Below are 25,136 nucleotides of genomic sequence, written 5' to 3'. Positions count from 1 at the left end.
AAAATATAAGCTAAGCGCATTAAGAGCTTAAGATATTATTATTATTAGCAATTATTTAAATACGATATGCATGAATGCTTTATCTAACTTTATAATACGCCATTAAGTTTAGCAGTGTTCAGCCATAAAGAACTGCATTGTGCTTATACGATATTCAAAACTGCAATATTATAATTTAAATTAAAGCAAACGTTTTCAAAAATACTTAATCAATTGCAATGTGCTTTTTACGATATTCAACGTTACGATATTCAGCTTTACGATATACAGTCTAATAATACTATAAATTAACTCACAAAGCCATATACGATATAGAACTGCTTTGTGCTTATACGATATTCAAAACTGCAATATTATAACTTTCAAATTCAATTAAAAATACTTAACTTCTTTTTACGATATTCAGCTTTACGATATTCCGCCTTACGATATTCAGCTTAACGATATAAATTCTATAATAGCGTTAGATTAACTCACAAAGCCATATACAATATACAATTGTTATTTTAAGAGTTACGATATACAGAATTTTCATATAGCATTTGTCAATTGATTAAGTTAGAAAAACTTGTCGCTCCAGCTTAATTTCTTTAAAGCAGCTAAGCTTTGTTTTATATTTAAAACAAAATGTATTTAGCTTCATTTAGAGCACTTGCCAGAATTTTGTAATAAATTCAATTTAAAGCATTGCTGCTTGCTGTGGTTGATCTTTTGTTTATACAGTTCCTGCATTTTATATTTAATTAGTGGAAACAGCAGTAGGGCACTTACACACACACACACACACACACACATGCTCACAAATTGAATTGCTCTCTCTTTCTCTCTGGTCAGTTTCTTTTGCTAGGCTGCTCGCTTTTGTTTTGCTTTGCGCTTTGTGCATGGCAAAATACTCGTGAAAAAGGCCTGAAGAGCTTAAAGGGAGAGAGAAAGAGACAGAGAGCGAGAGCAAAACACTGCGTGGGCGTTGAGCTTGACAGTGGGCAGTGGCCAGTTTCAAAAGCAAAGCGTAGTTGACTGACGCATTGACTGACTGACTGACTGACATGCCTTTGAGTATTTTGACTTTTGTTTATCATGTGTGTGCAATGTGGTTTGCCTTAAAAACTATTAAATAACTAAGCGTCAAAAAGTAAAAATCAAAATACAACATTTAAGCTAAAAAATGCAAAAAATAATTTCGAAAAATATTTTTGCGCCTTTAATTTAACTTCAAAGTGAGCTTTGCCGCACGCTGTGTGAGTGCCACGCCCCGAAATATATTTAATTGGAGCAGCCAGTGGGTGTAGCAAGCATTTTTGCCATGCCTCTCAAGACTCAAGACAGCGCTCGCTTAATTGTTGCCACAAGCTGAGGCAAGCAGCCACCACATGAGGCTACAGCTTGACCTCGCGTTCAACTGTAACTGAGACGAGCGACGCAGCCTACACACAAAAAATATATAAAAAATAAATGCCAACGACGTTACAAATTACAGCACATAAATTTATAAGCGTATGTGTGTGTGTTTGTGTGTGTGTGTGTTGCAGACAGTTTGTCTGGCAACGTTTCGTTGTCTGTAGCTATTTTTATTGATGAAGCCAGTGAGCAATAGGCAGGCAACAAATTTGCAACACTGTTGCAATGCTGCTGCCACATGTGGCATGTACACACGATTGATTCTGGGCAAATGTCTGTGCTGTCTGTCTGTCCGCCTGGCCATGTGTGTGGTCTGCTGTTGCTTTTTTATCAGCTCGCCATTTAAGCTTGAGTGCCTTTTCTAATTCACACTTTTTTTTGAGAGAGACGCGCTGCCGCAGTCGCTGCTAAAGATCTCTGCTCATATGACAACGCGTTAGCGTTTTCTTATTTTTCTTATGCGTTCACAGTGGAGACCACACACAAAGTCTGCACAGACATAGCGACACTTTCTGCTCTGCTCTGCGCTCTGCTCTAGCCGTTGCCCAGTCTTTGGCTCTGGCGGACGTGATGAATGAGCAGCGACGTCATTGTCATTATCATCATCATAAGTCGCTGTCCAGTCGACGACGACGACGACGACCCGTTGTGTCAGCTTTGTGTGACTTTGTCGCCGCCGCTTGTCATCGTTGCTGCCTGCCCAAGCCCCAGCCCCAGCCGCAACCCCCAGCTCAGCATGCATTGCGTTTTCACGGCGCACGTTTAATTTGCAAATGAGCTGGCCCCCCACCCTCCCCCAGAGCACTGTCTGACAGTAGGCGGCGGCGTCGGCATTTGCTTTTTGAGACCCACAGAGAGCAAGACATAGAGAGAGAGAGCGAACGAGTCGAGATACTGTTGAATGCGTAGTGAATTGCTAACCAAAAATGCCACACGTGACTGCTGTGAAATGCTGTGGAGCAGCTTTAATCCTCTACAATTCTCTTGGCTGGCAGCTCATCTGATTAGCTGCAAAACTAGAAACTCAAACTCAAACTCAAACTGCATACAGCGCCTAGTGTCTCTTTGATTTAGAACTCTATCAGTTGCTCGCAATTTAGAGCAAACAAATTAGTTAGACAATAATATTTACTGCCAAAAAGTTTGCACATAATTCTAAGAGCATAAGCATAACTAAAAAGCTTACAAATGGCATTCAAAAGTTTTGGCTATTAACCTATTTAAGCTATTTAATGACATCAAAATAAAGTTACAACAAATGCGTAAAGTCATAAATTTAGATTACAATACGAAATTTACAAAGATCTTAGAATTCGATTTTTTAATTCAAATTCTGCTTATTCAATAGATTTGATATGATTTTTAAATATAGCTTTGAACTAAAATCTTTTATGGCAAAAATTCTAAGTGTGCAACAATTTTGTTATGTCAACTTAGCTTTACCAAAAATCAATTAATTTTGATTACTTGTTCAATAACTAAATTTGCTGCTTTTTTCAAACTTTCTTGTAGCAAAGTTTTCATTTTTCTTTTATTTAACTGTACCTAACTTTGAAATGTGAAAATGCTTTAATAAGTAATTGGGTCTTCAAACTGTTTTTTTTAGCACAGCATTAACATTAAATGCTAAGAGATTTGCAGCTATAAAAGTTTGCGCAGCTTGTACATAAAAATAGTTTTTATAGAAAATTTACTGTACAGTCGGTTGAGTAAAGCGTTTTATTCTATTCTATAATGGCTCGAGTTGAGTCTAACATACGCTAAGCCATTGTCTGCCTTTTATTTTGAATAATATATTTGTTTGCTGCGCATTCCACAAGCTCAAATGGAGCACACAGACAAGAGCAGTGGGCGGGGGGAGTGGCAGAGTGGCAACGCCTCTAATGACAGATTCCCTTAAAGTTTGTGTGTCTGGCAAATGCTTTTAGCTCTACTTTTGGCCTGAGCTTAGGGTCTAGGTTTGTTTTTCTTCTACTTCTACTTCTTGTTGTTGTCTTCTATTTTTTGTGAGCTGCTTGGAGAGCTATTCGCAGAATTGTTAGTCTTTTGTTTTCGTGTCGCGTTCGCAACGCGTCTGGCGCGGCATTTGTTGTGAATTTGTTTTGATGCGCGTTGTGAATTGAATTTCTTGTGGCAGCAACAACAACCAAAGCAGCAACAACAACAACAATAATCATAATAATGATAATAACAATGCCAAATGGCCACGCACTAAGCTTAGCAGCGAGTCTAGAGATTTCATTTTTGTTGTTTGTTTCCAGGAATTCGAAGGACAGACGCGTTTCATTCATAGGCAAAAGTTTCGTCGATTGAATTACAAACTGCGGCAAGCTCAACGGGGCTAGAGGGGGCAACTGCTAAGCCATTGTAGGCGTTCAGTTTGTTTTTCACAGAAGTAGGATCTGGAAATTCGCGGAAGTGGGTCGATCAGCCGCCAGTTTCAGCGGCGGCTGACCCAATTCATTCCCAGAAGAGGCCGCCGCCGCCGCCTACCTAACAAATTTTTGTTGTACATAAATTAACAATACGCTGTGTGTCAAATTGAATGCGCCACGTGTGGCTCATATAAATATAGAAAATATATACGTTTCAATCATAAAATTGAGAAAACTAAAATTTAATGTTTGCCCATGTCACACAAATGCATTTCAAAGTTTTACACACACACGCAAAAGTGTCCACACACTCGTTTTGTGATTTGTGTGCTACAGAAAATTTTTGAAAAACATTTGTTTGTTTGCTATATATACATGGCTCTAATGCTAATAAGCCTCCCACATGGCCAGACCGACTGACTGACTGACTGGCTGACTGGCTGGCTAACCTGTCTGCCCAAAAATAAATTGAAAGCATTACCATTTGCTCTGCATTTGGTTGCGAGTCTCTTCATTTGTGGCCAAATTATTAATAGACTCGCATTATTTGTAGTGACAAGTTGGCATCTCATTAAATGCGCATTAACTGCTTTATATCTTGACCATATAGACCAAACGCGTCTACGTTCTTTTACTGTCTGGGCTGGTCGACATTAACTGACCATAAAATTTATTAACTCTCGTAAACATTCGGACGCGCTTTAGCACCCAAATTAAGAGCGTAGTTTAGTAGTTTGGCTGCTAACTTCACTAGGGGTCGGGTCAGACTAAAATGACTTGTTAACAGCTTTGTTTAATTTATAACAAAACAATTTATTTGTGCAGTTTGTAGTAAAAAATATAAATTAGTACCAAGCGCATTTAATTGAAGCATAAAATTAATTTTTAGCTTTGCATTTTTTAAGTTGTTTGGTTTAATTAAATAAATTTAAGGCTGCAAGATAGAGAAAATGTAAAAGCTTTTTAAATAATTAAAAATATTTAAGTAACAATTTTTTTTATCAAAAAAAAAACAATTTCAAATTTTGAATGGCTTGAAATTGAAGCATAAAATAAAATTAGACAAGATTTATTAAAACAATTTAAAGACTTTTCAATATTTTCTCAAATTGAATCATAAAATTAAAATATAGATTTAGGAATTTATATAATAAATATAATAAGTCAATATTTATTTAAACAATTTAAAGGCAGCAACTTTCTAATATTTTGACAAATTGAATTAGAAAATAAATAAAAATTTATAAGATACTAGCTGCAATTAAACAAACTTAAGCTTGAAACCGATTACAGTTAAAAAAGAAATGTAGAAATTTATATAACTAATATAATAAGTTAAGATTTATTTAAACAATGACAGCAACTTTTTAATACTTGCGCAAATAGTAGAGCAGCTAGTAAAGAAATTTATTAAATTAATTTTATGCACTTCTGCTGTTGAATAATTCTTTTCATTTATCAAATGTAAAAATAGTGAAGCAAACTCGCTGCACAAAAAGGTGTGAAAAGTTGACATAAAATTCAAATTTATTTGTATTTTTTTTGAAAGATTTTATGATGCTTTACATCAAGCTAGAAACTCATAAAGATTTTAATAAAAGATTAAAATTTAATGCCTGCCCATGTGGGTATCATATTGATGAGTCTTTGAAGTTGTCACACGCTTGTTGTATTATCAGGTGCTGCAACAACAAACAACAACAGAAATAGAAATATACAAATATAAAGTTAAAGGGCAGCGACGAGACGCCAACGCAGACGCAATGACAGCGCCGCTGTGGCAGCTGCAACAGACACAAGCTGCGCTACAATTTGGAGAGTTGAGGGGGGAGTGTTGAGGGGTGTGGGGCGCAGCACAAAAGGGCAATGCAATGCCACATAAATAAGCACAAGGCAACTCTGCCCGGCAATGAGAAAAGCAGCAAAGGCAAAAGGCAACAAAAAAATAAAAAAAAAAATTGTCTTTTATGATGTTGTTGCTGGCAGGGCTGCAATTTTTTTTTTATTTTTTCAGTGATTTTATTTCTTTTGCTTTTGCGCAGAGTTTGGAGTTGGTTGGTTTGCTGGCCTGGCCCTAGCTGTGGGGTAAGAGGGGCACTTAAAGGTGCAGCGCGTGTGCCGACGCATGAGCGTAGAGAGGGGGCGAGCGGGCAGTGAATTGCAAGTGAAGGGGGCGTGTGTGTAGCAAAATAAGCGGAAAGTACAAAATACAATGTTGAGCAAAGAACGTTGAACTCTTTGCCTGCCGCACAGTGGAGTGAAGTTAACTAAACTGTGCATAGAGTGTGGGGAGCTGTGTGTTTGTGATTTTTCATAATTTTTCATTTTCACGCACTGCTGGGACATTTGAAATATATTCCGTGCAGATTTTTGTTGCTGCAGCTCTCGTTGTTGTTGTTGTTGTTTTTGTTGCTGCTGCTGCTGCCCCCGAAGCATTTTGCACTTAGCGTAATTAGGGGGAAAAGATGCATAGCAACGTACTACTGGCAAAATCAAATAGCGCAATGCCACAGCATACAGTTTGACAGTCACTGCTGCTGCTGCACTCTCTTTCTCTTGTCATAACTTGAGGATAATGCGGCCTGAAACCATTTTGTTGTAATTGGCATAAGAGTCTCTAATTCCAAATGCATTTATTATTTCGACATGGCCAACAGATGAGTAGCACACGAGAGTGGCCCGAGACGACTCCGCTGCTGCTGTTGCTGTTCTTGCTGCTGCTGTTGCTGTTCTTGCTGCTGCTGCTGCTGCTGACACGCAAAACAGCAACAGCATCTGCGTTGCAGCTTTAGCTGTGGCTTAAAGCCAAGAACTGCACTCAGAACTTGTTTTAGTCTAACATGCTGCTTTCATTTTTAAATACCCTGTATAGCTGCAAAATAATTTATTTTTATTTTAAATGCAATTGCAACACTTATGGCTTGTGCTTAAAATTAATTTATAAAAGAAGTTGTAAGAAAAATGTCTTTAGCTAAAGCTTAGTGCTTTAAATAAAAATATAAATAATAAAGTAACAGATTAAATAAATAAAATAAACTTAAAATAAAATAAAAATAAATAATACTTAAATCAGCACTTAATTGCTTGTGCTTAAAATTAAAATATATAAAAAAATGCTGCAAGAAAAATTTGTATTAGCTAAAAAACTGTTATAAATTTTATATATAAATAATATAAATAATAAAATAACAAAATAAATAAAATAAAATAAAAATAAATAATACTTATATTTAAATATGCATACCTTTTGCTTAATCTGCAGCAAATCAAATGAATGAAAAATGAATTTAAGCTATTTTGATTATTTAAAGATTTTGAATGCAAAAATATATTAATTGTTTACACTCATTTTAAAATACAAAATTAAAGTAATGCAATACAACAAAAATGAGCTCAATTTATTATTATAAAAACAATATTTATATTTCAATTATATAAGAACATATTTAACATATTTTTATATATAATAAATTTAAGTTTACATTTCACAAATAAGTTAGAGTAATTTTTATAGAATTTTCTTTTATTCTCTAAAAATTATTTTTATATGCTGCTTAGCGCTCAGCGCTTTAATTAATTGCATGTTATATATTATTACTTATTTTTTTACTATCAAGTTCAAACTTAGGATATTTGGTAGCCCTATATTTACCATACTGAACTGCAACTTGTTATATGTTGCAGATTTCTTTTTGGACTTGCGTCTTTACGACTTTTGTCTTGACCATTTTACATTCGTTCAATTTCTGGCGTCGCTTTGCTGCTTGGCTGTTGTTGTTATTTTTTTTTTTTATATTGTTTTCGCTTTGGTTTTTTTTCTCGAGGACGTTGCCTGAAAACCAGATTTGCAGTTTAAGCTGGTTTGCCTTGGCGGTTTGAGGCAAGAAGCGAAGACGGGGCAGCAATTGTTGTTGCCCTGGCTTTTAGACAAACTGCGCTGCGGCAGTTTCAAGGTCTGACTCAGCAAAACAAGGAAGGAAACCGAAGCGACGGCGACGCGACCAGATGTGTTGCGCCCTTTGCGGAACGCACGTCTGAGTTTGTGGCAGCGGCAGCGGCAGCGGCAAAATGAGCTGAGCCACATTCCAGTTATGGAGTGGCCTTTGCGCCCCAGACACACCTAGTTTTGTTTTTTTTTGCAACAAATGCCGCAAAGAAATAAAAATAAAAATAAAGAGTCTGCGTCTTAGTTGCAACGCTGCTGTCTCCATTTTGGGGCATGTCTACGAAAGCGGCAGGCAAGTTATTGAACCTTTGACGCTGGTCAATGGTCTGCTCAATGCGTTGCCGTTCTGTTGACCCTTTGCCAATGCAGCTTAAACTGTTGTTGTTGCTGTTGTTGTTAATCACACATGGCTTGCCACATATCAAATAACATTTGGTCAACTTCAAAGCTTAAGCGCCGCATTTGACATTAACAGCTAAAGGCAACAACAACAACAGCAAATTTAGTTCGCTGACAAAGTAAAGTATTTAAATTATAAACTGGCAGGCGCACATCAAAGCGAACTTTGCTGTCAATGAACTGCGGCAAACGAGTCGAGGCTTGAATTACGCGCTAGGCCAAGCGGCTGGAGTCCTTTGTAGTGCCAGCAAAAAAGGGAGTTTCAATTACAAACAAAATGTGCAGCATTTTAACTTTTTAGTTGCAAGAATTTTTTTAACGCTCTTGCGCTCAATTCTTTTGCATTGACCATAAAGCGCGACTGGCGCCACACGCTGCACATAAAAATTAAATATTATGTTTGTAATTATTAGCCCAAACACTTGCTGTCCCCCCCCTCATCACCACATTGCTTGCATTTTATGCGCCCAAAGTCCAAAACGCAATAAACAAATTGGCAGTCGATAAGCAACAACAACAAATGCAACTGCAACTGCAGCTAAAGCCGTAGAGAGAAAACATTTTCTATGCCATGCGCCATTTGACGCATGTTATGCCGCTGTTGGCGCTAAATGCTAGCGCATAACTCATACGCATCGTGTGACGGACTAAATTTTAAATCGCCACCAGCCACAGCCCCAGCCCCAGCCCCAGCAGTGATGGCAACGTGTTTATTGAACATAGCAAGTGAAGAATATTAAATTTACTTAAGCATTTACTGCAAGTTAATGTGCATTGTTTAGAAATTGAATTAACATTGGCTATGAATGAAAATTATTTAGGTTGATATACAAATATAGAAAATTCAGTTACAATTAGTTTCAAAAACTTAATAGTTGCTACTAAATTTAAATAAATTAAATTTGTTTGTTATAGAACAAAAATTAATAATAGTTAGCTTATGGTTTCGAGTTGTTTATTGGCTTGTATATTTAAACATATTTCTTTAATAAAATTAATTATTTAATTATAAGTAATTCATTAGCATTTTTTTAACGTTTTATTGTATAGCTAAAATGCTAAAACGAGTATTAAAATTTCATATTTACATTTTGAATAGAATTTAAACTGTCACGATGTAGAAAATATTTAATCTACTAAAGCCAAATCATTTTATATAAATATGCTAAATATTTGTTGAGCTCATTTTGCTAATATTTATTTATTTTCATGAAAAAGTGCCTATCAATATCAAATATATGATCAATGCTAAGCTAATGATGCCAAATTAACTTGAATGATTTATTTACAAAAAGTAAATTAGCTGCGCTTTTGCTTTAAACTACTTGCAAACCCTTTTGATTTCGCTGCAAAATAAATGTGCTTAAATTAAAGTGCATTTTGTACGCTTTTAGCGAAATGTATAAACTAAAATTAATGGGCAGCGATTTTTTTAGTTGCTGCTGCTGCGCCTTTGCATGTTGCGCTGTCTGTGTCTGTGTCTGTGGCAACTAAAATGGATTGGAAAATGTCGGTTTAGTCACGACTTTTGTCACGTGTCTATCGCTCAATCAAAATGATGAACACTTAAACTAGCGCCTGCAACTAAATTGTGCTAAATTTTGGGCAATTTTTCAATGCATGCGCCGTAGGCTAAGCGGGCGGGTGGGTGGTGAGGCGAGTCGAGCCAACTACCGTTTTGTCAGGCTACTGCTGGAACGACTGACTGGCGAACTGTGGGCGGCTCATCGGTCAAAGCGACAGTCGTCGGTTGGAGGTTTGAAGAGCGAGCGCGACCGCAAGCGAGGCGCATCTTTTGCCAATGGGCATTTGGCTACTGCTGCTGTCAGTTTTGGCCAGTTGCAAGCTGCAGTTGCAGCAGTCGCGAACAAAACGTGGCAATTAAGTCTTTGATGGATTTACTGCCTGCTGGTTTGGCCGTTGTCTGTGCCCGCTGACTTCAGTGGCTGCTGCTGTTGCTGCTGCTGCTGCCTCTGACTATTAAAAATGGCCACAAAATGCGTTTTTGACTGCTGCTGGTGCAGCGGATGCGTTTGGTGGCACAGCTTCATCTCCATCTTGCAACTAGCCAAGTTGCAGTTGCTACTCCACAATTATAAAATAACTATCATTTATAATGGTCGTCGTTGTCTCTGTCTGTTGCCCGCTGGCACAATTCTGAATGCGAGCGGAAATGCTGCAACAACAGCAACAGCAACAACAAATCTTGCCACATGCAGCAAGTTCAACTGCGTGTGCATTTGAAATATTCTGCTGCAGACATTTAGCGGCGCTTTTGGCGCAACTTAAACCCGAACGCTTGAGCACTGCCAACTCCCCAACTCCACTCCCCACTCCCCACTCGAACTAACAAAAGCCGCGCACAGTTTTTCCGACTCAGAGAAGCGTTTCAAATTACAGACACCAAATAAGCCGACGCAGCGCTCTCGCTCTTGCTCGCTCTCTCTCTCTCTTTCGCACAGTGTTGTGTTCAGTTACCGCCCACTCCCAACGCCGACAATAAAATGCGTGGCAAAATGCAATTGAGAAATTAATTTCACTCATTCAGACATTCGCATTTGCGCTATAATTAAAACTAATTTGTGTATGCGAATAACAGCAACAGCAGCAACGGCAACGGCAACAAGCGCTGCTTGCAACGCCCCAAACAGACACTTGGCTTTGTTGTTTGTTGTTGTTGCCTCCGCGCCGCTACAATTTTCATAGTCGCAGCCAGACTTGCCAGTCAGCCCAGTCAGCCTCTTGACATCAAATGATAATGTGCCACAGCCATGTAACTGCAACTGCAACTGCAACATCAACCAGCTACATCAGCACTCAAAACAAATACTTTGTAAGGTTCTCTCCCTCCTAACTTGAAGGCAGTGCACACCGCTTAACGAACCATCGAATACTTAATGATGTATACAAATGTAAATTGGTCGAAATATTTACTACAATTGCAATTTGCAATGCTGCAGCACAAAAATGTTGCTGCCTTATCAAATAAAAAGTCATAGCTGCGCATAAATATTAAAAAATAAGTAAAGCTAAGAAATGGGAATAGTAGCAACAATGGAATATACATTTAAGTAGGCAAAACAGCAACAAATTGTTAAAGCAAAATCGTAAGCTACGAAAAATTCCAAGTATATTTTTATATTAAAATCAAAGAATTTTTTATAATTTTTAAACATTTTTAAATGTTTTACTAAATAGAATTTTCACCCAATACTATAGAATTTTAGATTTTAATGTTTATTTCAACTTGCAATAATATTTAGCAAATGAAATTTGAGACACAATGGGAAATACACTTAAGTAGGCAAAACAGCAACAAATTGCTATAGCAAAATCTTAATATGCCAAAAGTTCTAATATGTTCAATAAAAGTAAAATCAAAGAATTTTTTATAAATTTTAAACATTTTTAAATGTTTTACTAAATACAAAACATTTTAGAATTTGAGATGACTAACTAAATGTTTTTATTTCAATTTGCAATAATATTTAGCAAATTAAATTTAAGACACAGTGTTATAGCAAAATCGCAAACTACTTAGAGTAAAATATAAAATAAAACAACAATTCTTATAATTTTTAAATATTTTATTTTGAGCTCATTTTGATGCTAACATAAGTAAATCTTTTCAACAATGAATTTTTATTTCCAATGTGTAGTAATAGTTAGCACAGAAAAAAATTCAATAAATATTTAGCATATTATAAAATATTTTAGATTTCCTTGGCTGCTTAAAATATATAGCAAATATAGCTACAGTTTTACGCAAATTAATTTAAAAACTTGCTACAAGTTTTTGATAATTTTCTAAAGTATTTTTTTTAACTATAATAGCTCTGTTTGGCTAAATATTATTATTTCTCTTGCAATTTATGAACTCGTTCGCAAATAGTTTAAGTGTTGTGGGCCAGCACTTGAAGAGTTGCAACTGCAGTATCTTAACTCTGACTCTGAGCGAGCACCCAATTAAATTTGAATACACAAAATTGAAAGCAAAAACAAACGTCTGCTGCATTTGAAAAGTGCGGCAAGCCAAATACGAAACGTATTTTGGGGTTTGGCAATTGAAAATAAAAATGAGAGAAGAGAACGCAAGTTGTGTTTAGGACTAGGCAGTTGCTCTACTGAGCTCTACTGAGCCGTGCTAATGAGCAGCCAGGATAACTGCAGGAACATGGCTATGGCACTTCATTTGCAGCAGGAGCAGCTGAAGTGCCAGAAATGTGAAGCGAAATTGCATAAAGCGCTTCAACATGAAGCGGCAGCAAAAATCAACTCGACCCTACCAAGCAACAGCAGGGAAGTGAGGGGTGTAGAAAAAAAAACAGTAAACAAATATAAAACAAAAAATACATGGCATTCATACAAAATGCAAACAGCGGCGGCTGCGAGAGCGAAGAGAGTTCATTAACATTGGTTAAAGCCAAATACATGGCAGGTGGCAGTGACTGTCAAACTGTGCAGCACAGTGGGTGTTGCTGTGGGTGTGTTGCAAGCACTGGAAGCTGTAGCGCTGTTGCAACTGCTGCCATATCTACCCCAAGCACTGTTAAATCTAAATGACTTTATTGCTTTTTTTTTTTTTTTTTTGCTGCTGCTTTTTTTTCTTGTTACACTCCACTGCTACTTTCATTTGAAATCCCACAAGGATGCTGCAGAAGCTGCGGCAGAAAATCAGGCAAAAAAAATATATTATACACATATATATATATATGCTATATAGAAAGCTCAACTCATAGCACAGGCAATGCAAATACATTAAAAAATAAAATAAGGGCGCAGCAGCAGCAAACACAATTTTTATATATTTTTTTTCGCAAGCCACAATGCTGGCTCAAGTGTGTGGGTTGTGTGCTGTGGGCGTGGCACTCTGCCCGCTTTGCTTGTTAGTGTTTAAAAAACGAGCACGAGCTGAAAAATTTTCTGCTGGCAATTTAATTAGACAACTGAGCTGAAAAATCAGGCTCCAAGCACGCGTGCCCTAACTCTAGCTTTAAGCCCATACGCTCGCTTATATATATATAATAATAAACTGAAGTATGCATTATGCATATCGTTTCAAGGGTATACAGTGAGCGCGAAATATAATGCGCCCAAGTTGCAGGCCCGGGCTATTGTTCAGCTGCTTAGGGTACGACTTTTATATTAATTGCATACTTTTGGGCGCGTTAACAGCACCTCAAAAAATGCCCATGCAGAATAATTTATATTTTTATCGCAAGTTGCCGCATTGTGGCAGAAACTGCATTATTCATGTATTAAACTTAACTTGCGGTTCGTTGCACGTTGCCCACTTGATGATCCGGGAGAGCCGAGAGTTCAGATTCAGCTTGATAAACATTAAATGTGTTAACTTAAATGCGGCTAAAGTAATTGAAAAGGCACTTGCAACATTAACATATAGCTTTAATATTTCATTAAATGCAAACACTTCAAAAAGCCTAAAGCATCAACAATGTGAAACTTTCTTTAAAGAATTTTTATTTGCTCCTAAATTTTTTACAGCTTCAAGCTTTATATTTGGTTCAGTTCAGCTCTCTAGTCATTCATTCATATTTATTTAAAAGTTAAATATTTTAAAATATATTTAAATAGTTTTTAATTACACAATTAATGCAATATATTTAATAGTTTGAAAATGATTGAAGAAACATCAAATGGATTATTCTGTTGCCTTTACAAATAATTCTTTTTAGAAATTCAAGCTTTATATTTTGAATCAAGTTCAACTCTCTAGTTATTCAGTAATATTTAAAAATTAAATATTTTCAAATATATTTAAGTAGTTTTTGAAGTGAAGGATTTTATTTCATCTAGATTTGTATTTCACAATTAATTCAATATATTTAATAAGTTGAAAATTATTAAAGAAACATCAAATGCGCTTTCAAATAATATTTGGAGTCTAGTTAAGCTAAGTCAAATCTATATTAAAAGGTTAAATGTGATTTATTGAAACTCATACATATTGAAAATTTAAGCAGTAAAGAATTTAAGCTCTAAAGTTCTAAATTACGCTTAGTACAATTTAAATTTTATTCAAGCTACTTGCCAATTTTAAATACAAAAATTTGTTGGTGCCTTTTTTCATGTGTAAAATATGCGGCTGGCTGCTGCTTAACAAATATTATAATATGTTGTATTATTTTATGTTCTTTTTTTACTTTGCCTAGCACAATAAATTTTAATTTAAAACTGAAGCTTGTGCAGCACCTGCCTTAACAAGAAAGCCCACAGTGCATGCTCAACAGTGTCCCCAAAAGCATTTAGCTCGTGGCGATTGTGTGTGTGTGTGTGACACAAACAGAGAACAGCAATGTTCTTTAATGTTTTTATTTTTTTGCGCATTTTGCCTTTTTCTTGTTTTATTTTGGCGAGGGAGTTGCCTTGATTGTTGACTGCAGGGCAAGCGCTTCAGCCAGAGGTTCAATGACACACACGCTGCTGTTTGTTGTTGTTGTTGCTGCAGCACATAAAATGGAATTCCATTTGGCATTACAATGACGCAACATTACAGCAAGAAATGCAAAAACCCGCAGCAGCAGCAACAACAATGCGCCTGCCCCTGCCCCCTGTCCACACTTAATTAAGCCGCCTTGGCGTAACAGTCACAATTAAGATGCCACAGAGCTGAGCTGAGCTGAGTCCCACATGATTTTGGCCAAAATAGCTTAAGCCAAGCGCGATCAGTGGCAAGGATCATAAAGTTTTAAGACCAAAGTCCAACTATGGGCATTGGCATTGGCATTGCTCGCGACGCTCAAATAAATAAATCGTCATGTGCTCAAGTCTAAAGAAGGACAATGCGAAACATTTTCATAAATTTTCGTGCCAACTGTTTGATGTTATGGCATTTCTTTTTTTTTTTTTTCCTGGCCTAACTGTACTTTGGCTTAGTGGTCAAGTGATCAAAGCCTGATGCGCACACCTTTTGCTGTTTCTTGCCGGAAACTGCAAAACGCGCAAAGTCTGACAGTTTGACAAACACTGTACCCCGCTAGACGCAGCGTCTGTCTGTCTGTCTGTCTGTCTGTCAGTCATTCAAGTTGCCATTTTGTCAAAACTCTATAGCATATCTATAGCATATATAAGCCTTGCCAGCCGAACGATTCTGGGGCGTGCACCGACATCATCTTCTTTAGTTCGTTGTGCTGTAATTTAAATGACTTGACATGCGCCACGCCCACTTGGCTGGCTTGATGGGCAGCAGGCGTGTCATCATTCCATGCTGATCTTAAGGCCAGGCCTACAAATATTTTCATTAGTCAACCAGTCAGTCTGTACCCCCCACCCAGTGTTGAACTCTTGGCTGAAAAATGTACCGTTGGCAAAAAAGAATAACAAATCATAAATTGTTAGCTCAATTGGCCTGGCCAATTATGCAGCAAACAAATGGCCCATAATGAAGCGGCTGCTGGCCAACTGACAAAGTCAACATTTATCTTTTGCCCATATACAGGACAGTCAGCCAGCCAGCCAGCCAGCCTTCCCAGCTAGCCAACAATGAGAGTACGAAAGACACAAAAAAAAAAATGGACAACAAACAGCAGCAGAAAATTATAACATGCAAGTTGGTAGTGCCAATCTAAGTATAGTTAAGACTGCGGCTGCTGCTGCTTCTTGTGTTGGCAGCAGCAGCAGCAGCAGCAAAAAAGCTGCAAAATTGTGATAAATTAATCGAGAAATTTAAGAGCTGCAAATTAGTTGGGAGTGAAATATACCCGTTGCTTTAGCGTGGCAAGCTAAATCGAGGGCTAAGGTAAAGCAAGAAAATAGTAAAAATATAAATAATATATATAATTAATAATACATAATATATTACTTAGCATAACAAATTAAATCGAAGCATTAAGTTAAAGCAAGCCAAGAGTTTATTTTGTGTTGTTATAAAATTTAAATAAAAATAAATAAAATAATGTATTATAAATAATATAAAATTATAGAAATATTTAATGTATTTTAGCTAAACAAATATTTAGTTATGCTGATTACTTTTAAACTATTTAAAAAAAAGCAAAACGGCTTAATAATTAAAAAAAACACATTTCTATATTCGCTTAAATTTTTTGTTTTCTTATAAATCGCTTTGGTTTTATGAAAAGAATTTTTTTTAAATAAATTTATTATTCAAATCACATCAAATCAATAAATAAATAAAAATAAGCCCAAAAATAGTTTTTAGTACATAAGTTTAATTTAAAAAGCTATAAAAATTTCAATACATGTTAAAAAATAATTGATAGAAATTTACTATACTTACAAATTTTATTAATTTATTACTTAAGATTTGCAAAGATTTTTAACTTTTGCTGCATATTGTTGCCTCTAAATTCTAAAAATAAATGCAAAAAACTTACAGCTGACTTGCTAATCGCTTTGGCTAATGAACTTTAGCTAAATGATATGCTTAAAGCATAAATGATAAATCTTTTCGCGTGGTCTCTGGCCTGCCTGCATATATAATTATGCTTTATTGTTGGCATAAGTGTAGCTGTAGCTGTATCTGTGGCAGTTGCAGTTGCAGTACAAAGTTGCACAAATAAATTTTGAGGCATAATAGTCGAAGTCGAAGTCGCTACTGCTGCAACGCGCTGGAGTCTGCGAGTCTTGGGGGTAACAATGTGGCCAGGCTTAATTGCCATGTTGCTTGTAACATGTTGCCGATCAATAAAAGGCCACAATCGGTTGCTGCCGCAACTGTGTGGCAGTGGCAGTGGCAGTGACCATCAATGCCATGGCCAATGATAATGACAATGCAGTGAGCCGGAGAGCAGCAGCAGCAGCAGCAAAGCAACAGTCCATGATTAATGACAATAAATTTGATTTTTGCTAAAAAGAAATTGCACAAAGGAGCGCTTGATTAGTGCTTAGAGCAGGGGCGGGAGGGGGGATGAACTAAATACGAGCGAACATAAATTTGAAAAATATTGCAACGCAGCTGTCATAAAAATGCAATGCGGACTGGCAATTTGTTATTGCTATTTGTTGTATGTGCAGCAGATTAACATAAAACATTGTATAAAAAAAAGAAAGGGAGCGGGAGAGTGTAGGTGTTGGAGCGGAGAGGAGGGAGGTGAGGTAGACCCTTTGAAACGTAGCGGCTGCGACTGCGCATTGTCTGACTCTTGGCCATCATTCAAAACGTCGCACGCTAATTGGACAGCAAAATTGCAGACTAGTGTAGCTGTATGTGTGTGTGTCTGTGTGTGTGTGTGTCTTGGCCTTAGGCATTGATTTAATGCGCAACGCAGTAGCTTTTCTCTCTTATTTATTTTACGCGCGCTTTTTACTTTTAGTATAAAGCCCTCCCCCCTTTCAGCAGCTCCCAGCAGCAGCTCCCATAATAACTTCACTTGGTATGCCGCCGGCTCATTAATTATGCAGCCCAAGCAACAAAACATAAACAATTGCTGACCAGCCAGCCAAAGCTTCGCTGCTCTGCTCGGCTCTGCTCTCTGGCATTTATTTTCAACTTCATTAAAGTTCTTTCAAATATTTTACTAAATGCGTTTATTATTATGATTTCAGTCTACATTTATTTTTTTTGTTGTTCGCTTGCCAGCGATGCATTTCAATTTTTTTTTTTTTCTTTTACAGTTTTAGTTTAATTGTCTAGGTATTATTATCATGCGCTCATTTTCGCAGCTCTCTGTGTAATTAATTCAAACAGCTGTGGTGAGTCACAAATGTGCAATTAACCAACTTTGCTAATGAGCAGCAAAGAACGAACAACAAAATAAAAATCTTTGGCACCAACAACTCTCTCAGCATTAATAATAAGGAAGCAAATCTTTCTGTTGGCTGTTAAACAATTAGTCTCATAAAATTAACACATACGAATTAGTCTTATTAAATAATAAAATAGCAGCACTGTTAATGATGAGAAGAAATTATTGTTGAATTGCATTGAATAAATAGAGAGGCTAATTACTTTCAAATTAATGCTTTCAAAAATTAAAAGAAATGTACAAATAAATAAAACTTAATTAGCAGAAATGCTGATAAAACAATAAAAGGCAGTTAAAATTCTGATTATGCTAGACTAGCTAGAAAAAAGTTAGTACAAAAATTTATATTATTTTTTTTAAATTTTATATGATATAATTTTGTAAAAAATTAAGCTTTTGCTGTTAATGAAAAATTCAAAGAAAATTATTAAATCACTTATAATAATATAATATTTTCATTTATATATTTAATAAAGACTGCGAGTCTTAAAAAAGTATTTAAACTTAATTAAAAAAAATATTTAAGCAATAGAAAATGCACATTAATTTTCTATATATTTTAAATACAGTTAAATTAGCTATATTTATATCTGATGTAATATTTAAAAATATCTGATGTAATATCTAAAATTCAAAGAAAATTTTTAAATTACTTAATTTTATTATATTTTTTTTACAATGAGAATACGAAATAAAAAAAAATTTAAAATTAATTAAAAAAAAATTAAATTAAATTTTCTATATATTTTAAATTCAGTTATTTAGCTATATTTATATCTAATGTGCTATTTAATAGAATTTAAAACTTAAATACTTCAACTAATTTTATTGAATGCAACTGCAACGGCTATGAAACAAATTTGCAGCCTCCCATTATTAAAAGTCAAATTTAAAAGCTTTAACCTGGCAAATTTGCATTAAGTGCAGACCCAAAATCATTAATCTTGTTACCATTAATGCCTTTAATGCCTGCAAGGCATTTAAATTCTTTACAGTGTAAGCTTCATGGTCATCAAAAAGTTACTTGAATGTCAGCAGCTTATTTTAGAATTTTTTCTTAAATCGGTTTTCGGTTTTTGCTGCTTCTCTTTTTTGCTGTTGTTGTTGTTGCTGTGTCTGTGGCCGCTCCTCAGACTGCAGCAGCAGCAGCAGCAGCAACAAACACACGAATTAAAATTGTAAATGTCGCGACTTGGGGTTTGGCGAATGTCGATGTCGTTGTCGATGCTGAAAACAAGTTTACGGCCCGCGCCAGACAAAGATTGTGGGTTAGTGTAAGCTACGAATGCGAATGGATGCAGCAGCAGCCGCCAAGTTGACCAAGGGGGCAGAGCTGGGTGAGCGCTTAACGGACGCCAAGAAATGCAGATGAAGCTGACAGTGGCGACAATGTCTGTTGTCGGACTTGCTCGCTTTGGTAGCTAATGTTGCATATGGGTCGCTGCTCCATTTCCACAGCAACAGCAACAGCCGCAGCAGCCGCGACTCACATCCTCATCAATTGTCGAGCGGCAGCAGCAGCAGCAACAGCAGCAACATTTGCCTGCACTGCATAATTGCCAGTCTAAATCAATGACTGTTTTGCTTGTTGCCAAGCCTTGCAACACACACACACACACACAATACACACACACACACATTTGTTGTTGCATTGTCAACGCCATATGTGACTCCAAACTCTTTCTCTTTACTGCTCTCATCAATATTTGCCATGATCTTATCATCCAGGCAAACTCATGTCGCCTGCCAACTTGCAACTCTCTCTCTCCCTCTTTCTTTCTCGTTCTCTCTCTCTCTCTCCAATTATTTTACACTTACAAGTGTGGCTTACATTGCTGCCACATAAACTTTGCTAAGGTGTGTTCTCCACTTTGCTTTTCTTTAAATAAAAATACCAAAAAATAAAATAAAAATTGCATCGACTCAAACTCTGGCTATAAACTTTAATAGCAATGTTTGCACATCGTTTTAAATTGGTGCTTGCCAAAGAGCATATTAATTTTAATTGATGTGTGTGTTTGATACGGCTGCGTATCTTTAGTAGCAATAAAATGCACGCACACTAACTTAGAATGTTGAGCACAAGACTTTGCCAAGCCCAAAATGCAAGCAAGTGCTCAAAACTTGGCTAAGCTAAATAAAACTCTTAAATGTTAGTGCATTTGGTATGAAAGTTTATAGACTGTTCAATTCTTTTATAAACAAATTTTACCAAATGTTTTATTAAACAGCGAACTTGTAGCAAGAAAATATTTAAGGTTGCAAATTTATTAGTTAAACATTTAATAATGCAAAATTTATTAATATTTGTTTTATATACATTACGATTTTTAATAAATTTATAAAAAGTTACAGTTCTTTAAAATTTCCCAAAATATTTAATGTAGAAAATTTATTAATTTCAATTCTTAAAAATTGGCAAATCAATAGAATTTTTTTTATATACAACAAAGTTACAATTTAAGATGTTAAATAATTAAATGAATTAAAAAGTTTTTTTTTTTTTTTTTGTAGGGCACATTTGTTATTAAATAAAATTGTAGACGGTTATAGTTTTTATTAAAAATTTGCCACATGATTTAATTTTCATACTCCAAGTTTAGAGTGGAAATATTAAAGGTAGCAGATTGTTTCTTAAAAAGATTTACATTTTATTAATTTCAATTAAATTTCTTAATTAATAAAAGCAAAACGAAATTTTTTTTATATATTTTTTATGATACAGAAAAATGGATATTGAATTTATTAAATAATACAACGTTTTTTTTATATTTTGTTTTGCCACATTTTTTCTTCACAAAAATATTTATAATTTCATTTATGTTATACATTTCTAAAAAATAAATATAACAACTTATATTTGCTATATTTTGAGTGTATTCAAACTTCGTCAGCAACTGTTGCTGCCTGTCTGTCATATGCGTTGTTTAAGTTATGGCAAAGGACCTTGAATTGCAGCAGCAGCAGCAGCAGCAACATTGACTGTTCCGATCTGCAACACACACACACACACTAATACAAGCACCCCCGCTGTGTGCGCTTTGTTTGCTTCGTTTTGCCACATTGCCAGAAATTTCTGCAATTTGTCATTGGAGTTTGCAAACGTCAGCGGCGACGACAACGACGACGACGACGCGTGCGCAGCAACAGCAGCAACTGTCTCTTGTAGTTGCAACCCACACTCAGCATAGCGCCCCCCACTCCCCTCCCAGCAGCTTGCTAAAGACTCCTGTTGCTGCTGCTATCGCTGCTTTGCCATCTGCGTACAGTTGGCGTCTCCTGTTGCTGCTTGCAGTTGTTGCTGGTTGCTGTTGTTGTTGGTTGCTGTTGCTTGTAGTGGCGCTCCTTCGACGACTTCTTTATGGCTCTTGATTTTTATGATTTTGCTGTTTAATGGTTCATTTGGGTGCTCGCTCTCCCGCTCGCTCTCGCTCTCAGTCGCGCCAGTTTTCGTTATCGTTGCTGCTATATCTGCAGCTCCTGCAGTTTGCTGCTTCTTCTTCGCTGCTTTTTTTGTTGGCTTAAGTGTGTTGCTGTTGCTGTTGTTGTTGTTGTTGTTGTTGTTGCAGCTTAATCTCTGGTCGAACATTTGTGTCGCCGCTGCGTCGCCAGCAGCTCTCGTTTTTTTTTTATACGTGCATTTATTTTTTTATTTTTTGGTCAACTTGTTTATGGCCAAGTTGCTTAGCTGTTGCATACTTTGTGGCTTGCCGCTCATCCACACAAATCTTTAAAGCCAACACCTGCTAATTACGCATTGCATTGCCCATTAGCTTAGCCCACGATTAGCTGCCTTGTAAAATTAGCGTACCCCCCTCTCCGCACTCTGCACTCGCTTAACCCATTGGCATGTTTGGCCAGCCATTTGGCTTGACACCTTTCAACGTTCAACGTGTGTCCAAGTCCAAGGCGCCGCCTGCATTCAAAATCACTTTATGCTTGCTGCTGTCGTTGCGGCCATAATTGGCCGCGCTGCCAATCATTTTAACAGCTAGGCAAACACGCAAACCACCTCACAGCCACCGCCCCCCAACCCACCAAAAGCCAAACCGGAGTCGCAGTCCCAGTCTCAGTCGCATGCAACTTGTCTGCGGCAATGTCGCTGCTGCTGCTGCTTCTGCCAATGATAATGCAAAATATGCACTCAAAAACGTTCAAGCAACCGCAAGCTTCAAAAAGCTGCACTGCAAAAAATTGCATATATACAAAATAAATAAATTAAAATTGCTTAAACCACAAAAAATTGTTAGCTCAGCTTTGTGCATATTTATTTACAAATTATTGAACGCAAATGCTTGGGAACTTGGTAAACAATTTAATACAAAATTTAAAAAAATATTTTTGTATTTAATTACATTTTTTTGATAATTTTTAATAATAATTCATGAAAAATTCATAGAAAATTTATGCATTTCTGTCTGCAGAAAAATGTTATACTAAAAAATAAGTATAAAAATATTTAATACTTATTTAATTTATTTAATATTTGGCATTGTCTATTTCAAGTGAAATATGTACATAAAAATTTGATTTATGAGCTTTAAATTTGTATATGAATCTCATGGGAAATTCTTGAAAGATAAAAATGTAAATTTATGAGTTTGAAATGAGAAATTCTTAGAAAAACACAAGCCTTTAATTTTGTTATATTTTTAGCAATTTGTTGTAGTTTGCTTGGCAACTTTTTTGTGCAGTGTATTGGATTGTTGTTAACTTGGTAGCCAGTCTCAATGACAATTGGCGCCATAACCGCGGGGCGTTTTGACTGACGATCGTAGCGCTGCGCTTTGGCAGACACTCGACAAAGAGAGAGAGATAGAAAGAGAGAGAGAGAGAGAGAGAGTGAGCGGGGGGAAGCTGAGAAACTGCCAACTGCGAATCCTGCTGGCCCAAAGTTGTTTGTTTATAATTAGCCACACGAAAGCAACGCGACGCGACTCGCTCAGTTGCTGTTGCTCAGTTGCTGCTGCTGTTGCTGTTGCTCTTGTGGCTTTGGCAATTCAAATTAATGACCAGCTACTGGTTTTGCAACATCTATTTTTATGGCCGATCAATTTTCTAATAACTGCCCAGCACACTTTTGAACTGACTTGACTAACTCTTGACGCTGTCGCTTCTTTTCTTTTTACTTGCAGGCGGATATGCTGATGGAGGATGCGCTGTTGGCGGCAGCACCGCTGGGCCTGGTGGCGCCACAGGCGGCGCATCAGCCGCTGGCAACGAGTTTGAAGTATCAGCATCATCACCAGCTAATCGAGCTGCCCAGCAAGAAGCACAAGTCAGCGGCGGCAGCAGCAGCAGCAGCAGCAGCGCCGCCGCTCGAGACATATACGCTGGGCTATCAGCTAATGTATGCGCATTGTGTGCAGCAGCAGCAGCGTGAGCTGGAGCGCGAGCAGCAGCACGTGTCCAGCTGCAGAGCAGCAGCGTGGTGAGCAGCACCCAGCAGCGGCCTTGGCGGCAGCAGCTGCAGCGGCGGCCAAGCGACCCAGCCCAGCTTATCTGCATGCACTGAATGCGCTGTACGCCTGCCAGGAGCCGCCGCAGCTGCAGAATCCGGAGCGTGTTGTGCGCAGACAGCGATCGCGAACGCTTCGAACGCACCTATCAGCCAAATGTGGCGCTGGCGCCGCGCAAGAGCATTCTGAGCAAGGAGCGCGAGCGGGAGCGTGAGCTGCAGCTGCACATTAAGCAGGAGCGTGTCAGCACGCCAGCAACATTAAGCAGCGAACCGTTGAACGGCAGCAGCAGCAGGCAACAGCAACAGCTCAAACAGCAGCTCACCCATGCCCAAGCAAAAGTCGCGCAGTCCTGCCGAAGATTGTTGTGCGGGCAGCAATGAGATTACCTCCTCCACATCGCCAGTGCCAGCAGCAACAGCAGCAGCCACACTGACTGCAGCAGCAGCAACAGCAGGCACAACAGCAATTGTTGCTACTGCTGGCGGCGCTCATATTATTGCCACCGTTAATCAACATGCGAAGCTGCTGCCCACCAGCAGCAATCATCATAGCTTGGAAACGAGTCGCATACGCATTAATAAGAATCTGCTGCCACCAGCAGCAGCAGCAGCAGCAACAATTACACTAGCGCCACCTAGCGGCCAAGCGCTGCTGCATTACAAAACTCCCTGCTACTCACCCACGCAGTCTTCCAGCGCTGGTTTAAATCTAAGCACGCATAGCTCCAATGTTGTTAGCTCCCCACAGCTCAAGACACAGCAGCAATCCGCGCAGCAGCAGCAGCAGCAGCCGCTGCCCTTGACCAATGGTCACAAACCGCATCTGGGCAGCGAATTTGAGTTGTCAACAGATACAGACGATGACTCGCTTAATGGTGAGCCCGATAGCAGCGCCATGTTACCGCCCTGGGAGCTTGCGGTTGAAGCTTTGCGTGATACGCGCCCCAAGGAGCGCGAGCGCGTGTTGCAGCTGCTGCAGCGACTGTTGCAGGAGAATCAGCAATGTCGCTACAACAATGCGCAGCTCAGTGAGCATTTGCATAAGCAGGAGGCGCACATTGCCGAGCTGAGCGAGCAGCTGCAATGCTATCGACGGCAGCTGGAAACGCTGGAGAAGCTGCGCGTGGGCGTGTTGCCGTTGAAGCAGCAACAGCAGCAGGAGCAGGCGCAGGATCAGGCAAACAACAACAATCATAACAATCATTTGCTTGAGCAAGAGCCGCTGCAGCCAGCCAGCAAACGCTTAAAGCTGTTGCAAGAAGAAGAAGAAGAAGACAGCAATCAAAGTCACAGCAGCAACAGCTGTGAGCAGCAGCAGCCACAACAGCCGCAGCAGCAGCAGCAACAGCTGCGCAGCGATGAGGAAGAGGATGAGCTGGAAGAGCTAGATGAGGATGAAGAGGAGCTGCTGGCGCTGCCGACAGCAGCAGAGGCGCCGCATAGCAGCGCATGCGCTACGCCGCCCACAGCAACCACGCCCATTTCGCCCGATTCGGCAGCAACAGCGGGTCAGCTGTTTGATAGCAGCAACAGCAGCGATGAGTGCAGCATGAAAAAGGCGCAAATGTCAGCATGTCAAGCGCTGGACAAGATTAGCAGCAATGGCAACAACAACAACAGCAACAACAACAACAGCAGCAGCAGCAACAGTCAGCAGCAAAGCGATGCAGAAGAGGAAGAGTTTGAAGAGCAGCAGCAGCAACCAGCAGCAGCAGGATTCAGAGCTGGAAGAAGAAGAAAGCGATGATGATGAAATGCCGCTGCAGCAGCGACAGCAACATCAGCAGCAGCAAAGCAGCAACAGCAGCAGCAGCGACGACAGCAAGCTG

At 38.1% G+C, this 25,136-nt stretch overlaps 1 protein-coding gene across 1 annotated transcript in view; it reads left to right on the top strand.

Moving 5' to 3' along the window:
• Nucleotides 1-25,136, top strand: part of LOC108608145 (lateral signaling target protein 2 homolog) — a 92,567-nt gene that overhangs the window by 66,934 nt on the left and 497 nt on the right. The window contains exons 2-5 of the mRNA XM_033293897.1: nt 22,982-23,277; nt 23,382-23,515; nt 23,583-24,987; nt 25,034-25,101. Of these exons, the coding sequence (XP_033149788.1) occupies nt 22,982-23,277; nt 23,382-23,515; nt 23,583-24,987; nt 25,034-25,101 (1,903 nt within the window). The remainder of the gene's footprint in view (nt 1-22,981; nt 23,278-23,381; nt 23,516-23,582; nt 24,988-25,033; nt 25,102-25,136) is intronic.

Source organism: Drosophila busckii, chromosome 2L, assembly GCF_011750605.1.
Source record: "Drosophila busckii strain San Diego stock center, stock number 13000-0081.31 chromosome 2L, ASM1175060v1, whole genome shotgun sequence".
NCBI classification, from domain to species: domain Eukaryota; kingdom Metazoa; phylum Arthropoda; class Insecta; order Diptera; family Drosophilidae; genus Drosophila; species Drosophila busckii.
The sequence above is the reverse complement of the archived record's forward strand: the minus strand, read 5'-3'. Positions and strand labels throughout refer to the sequence as shown.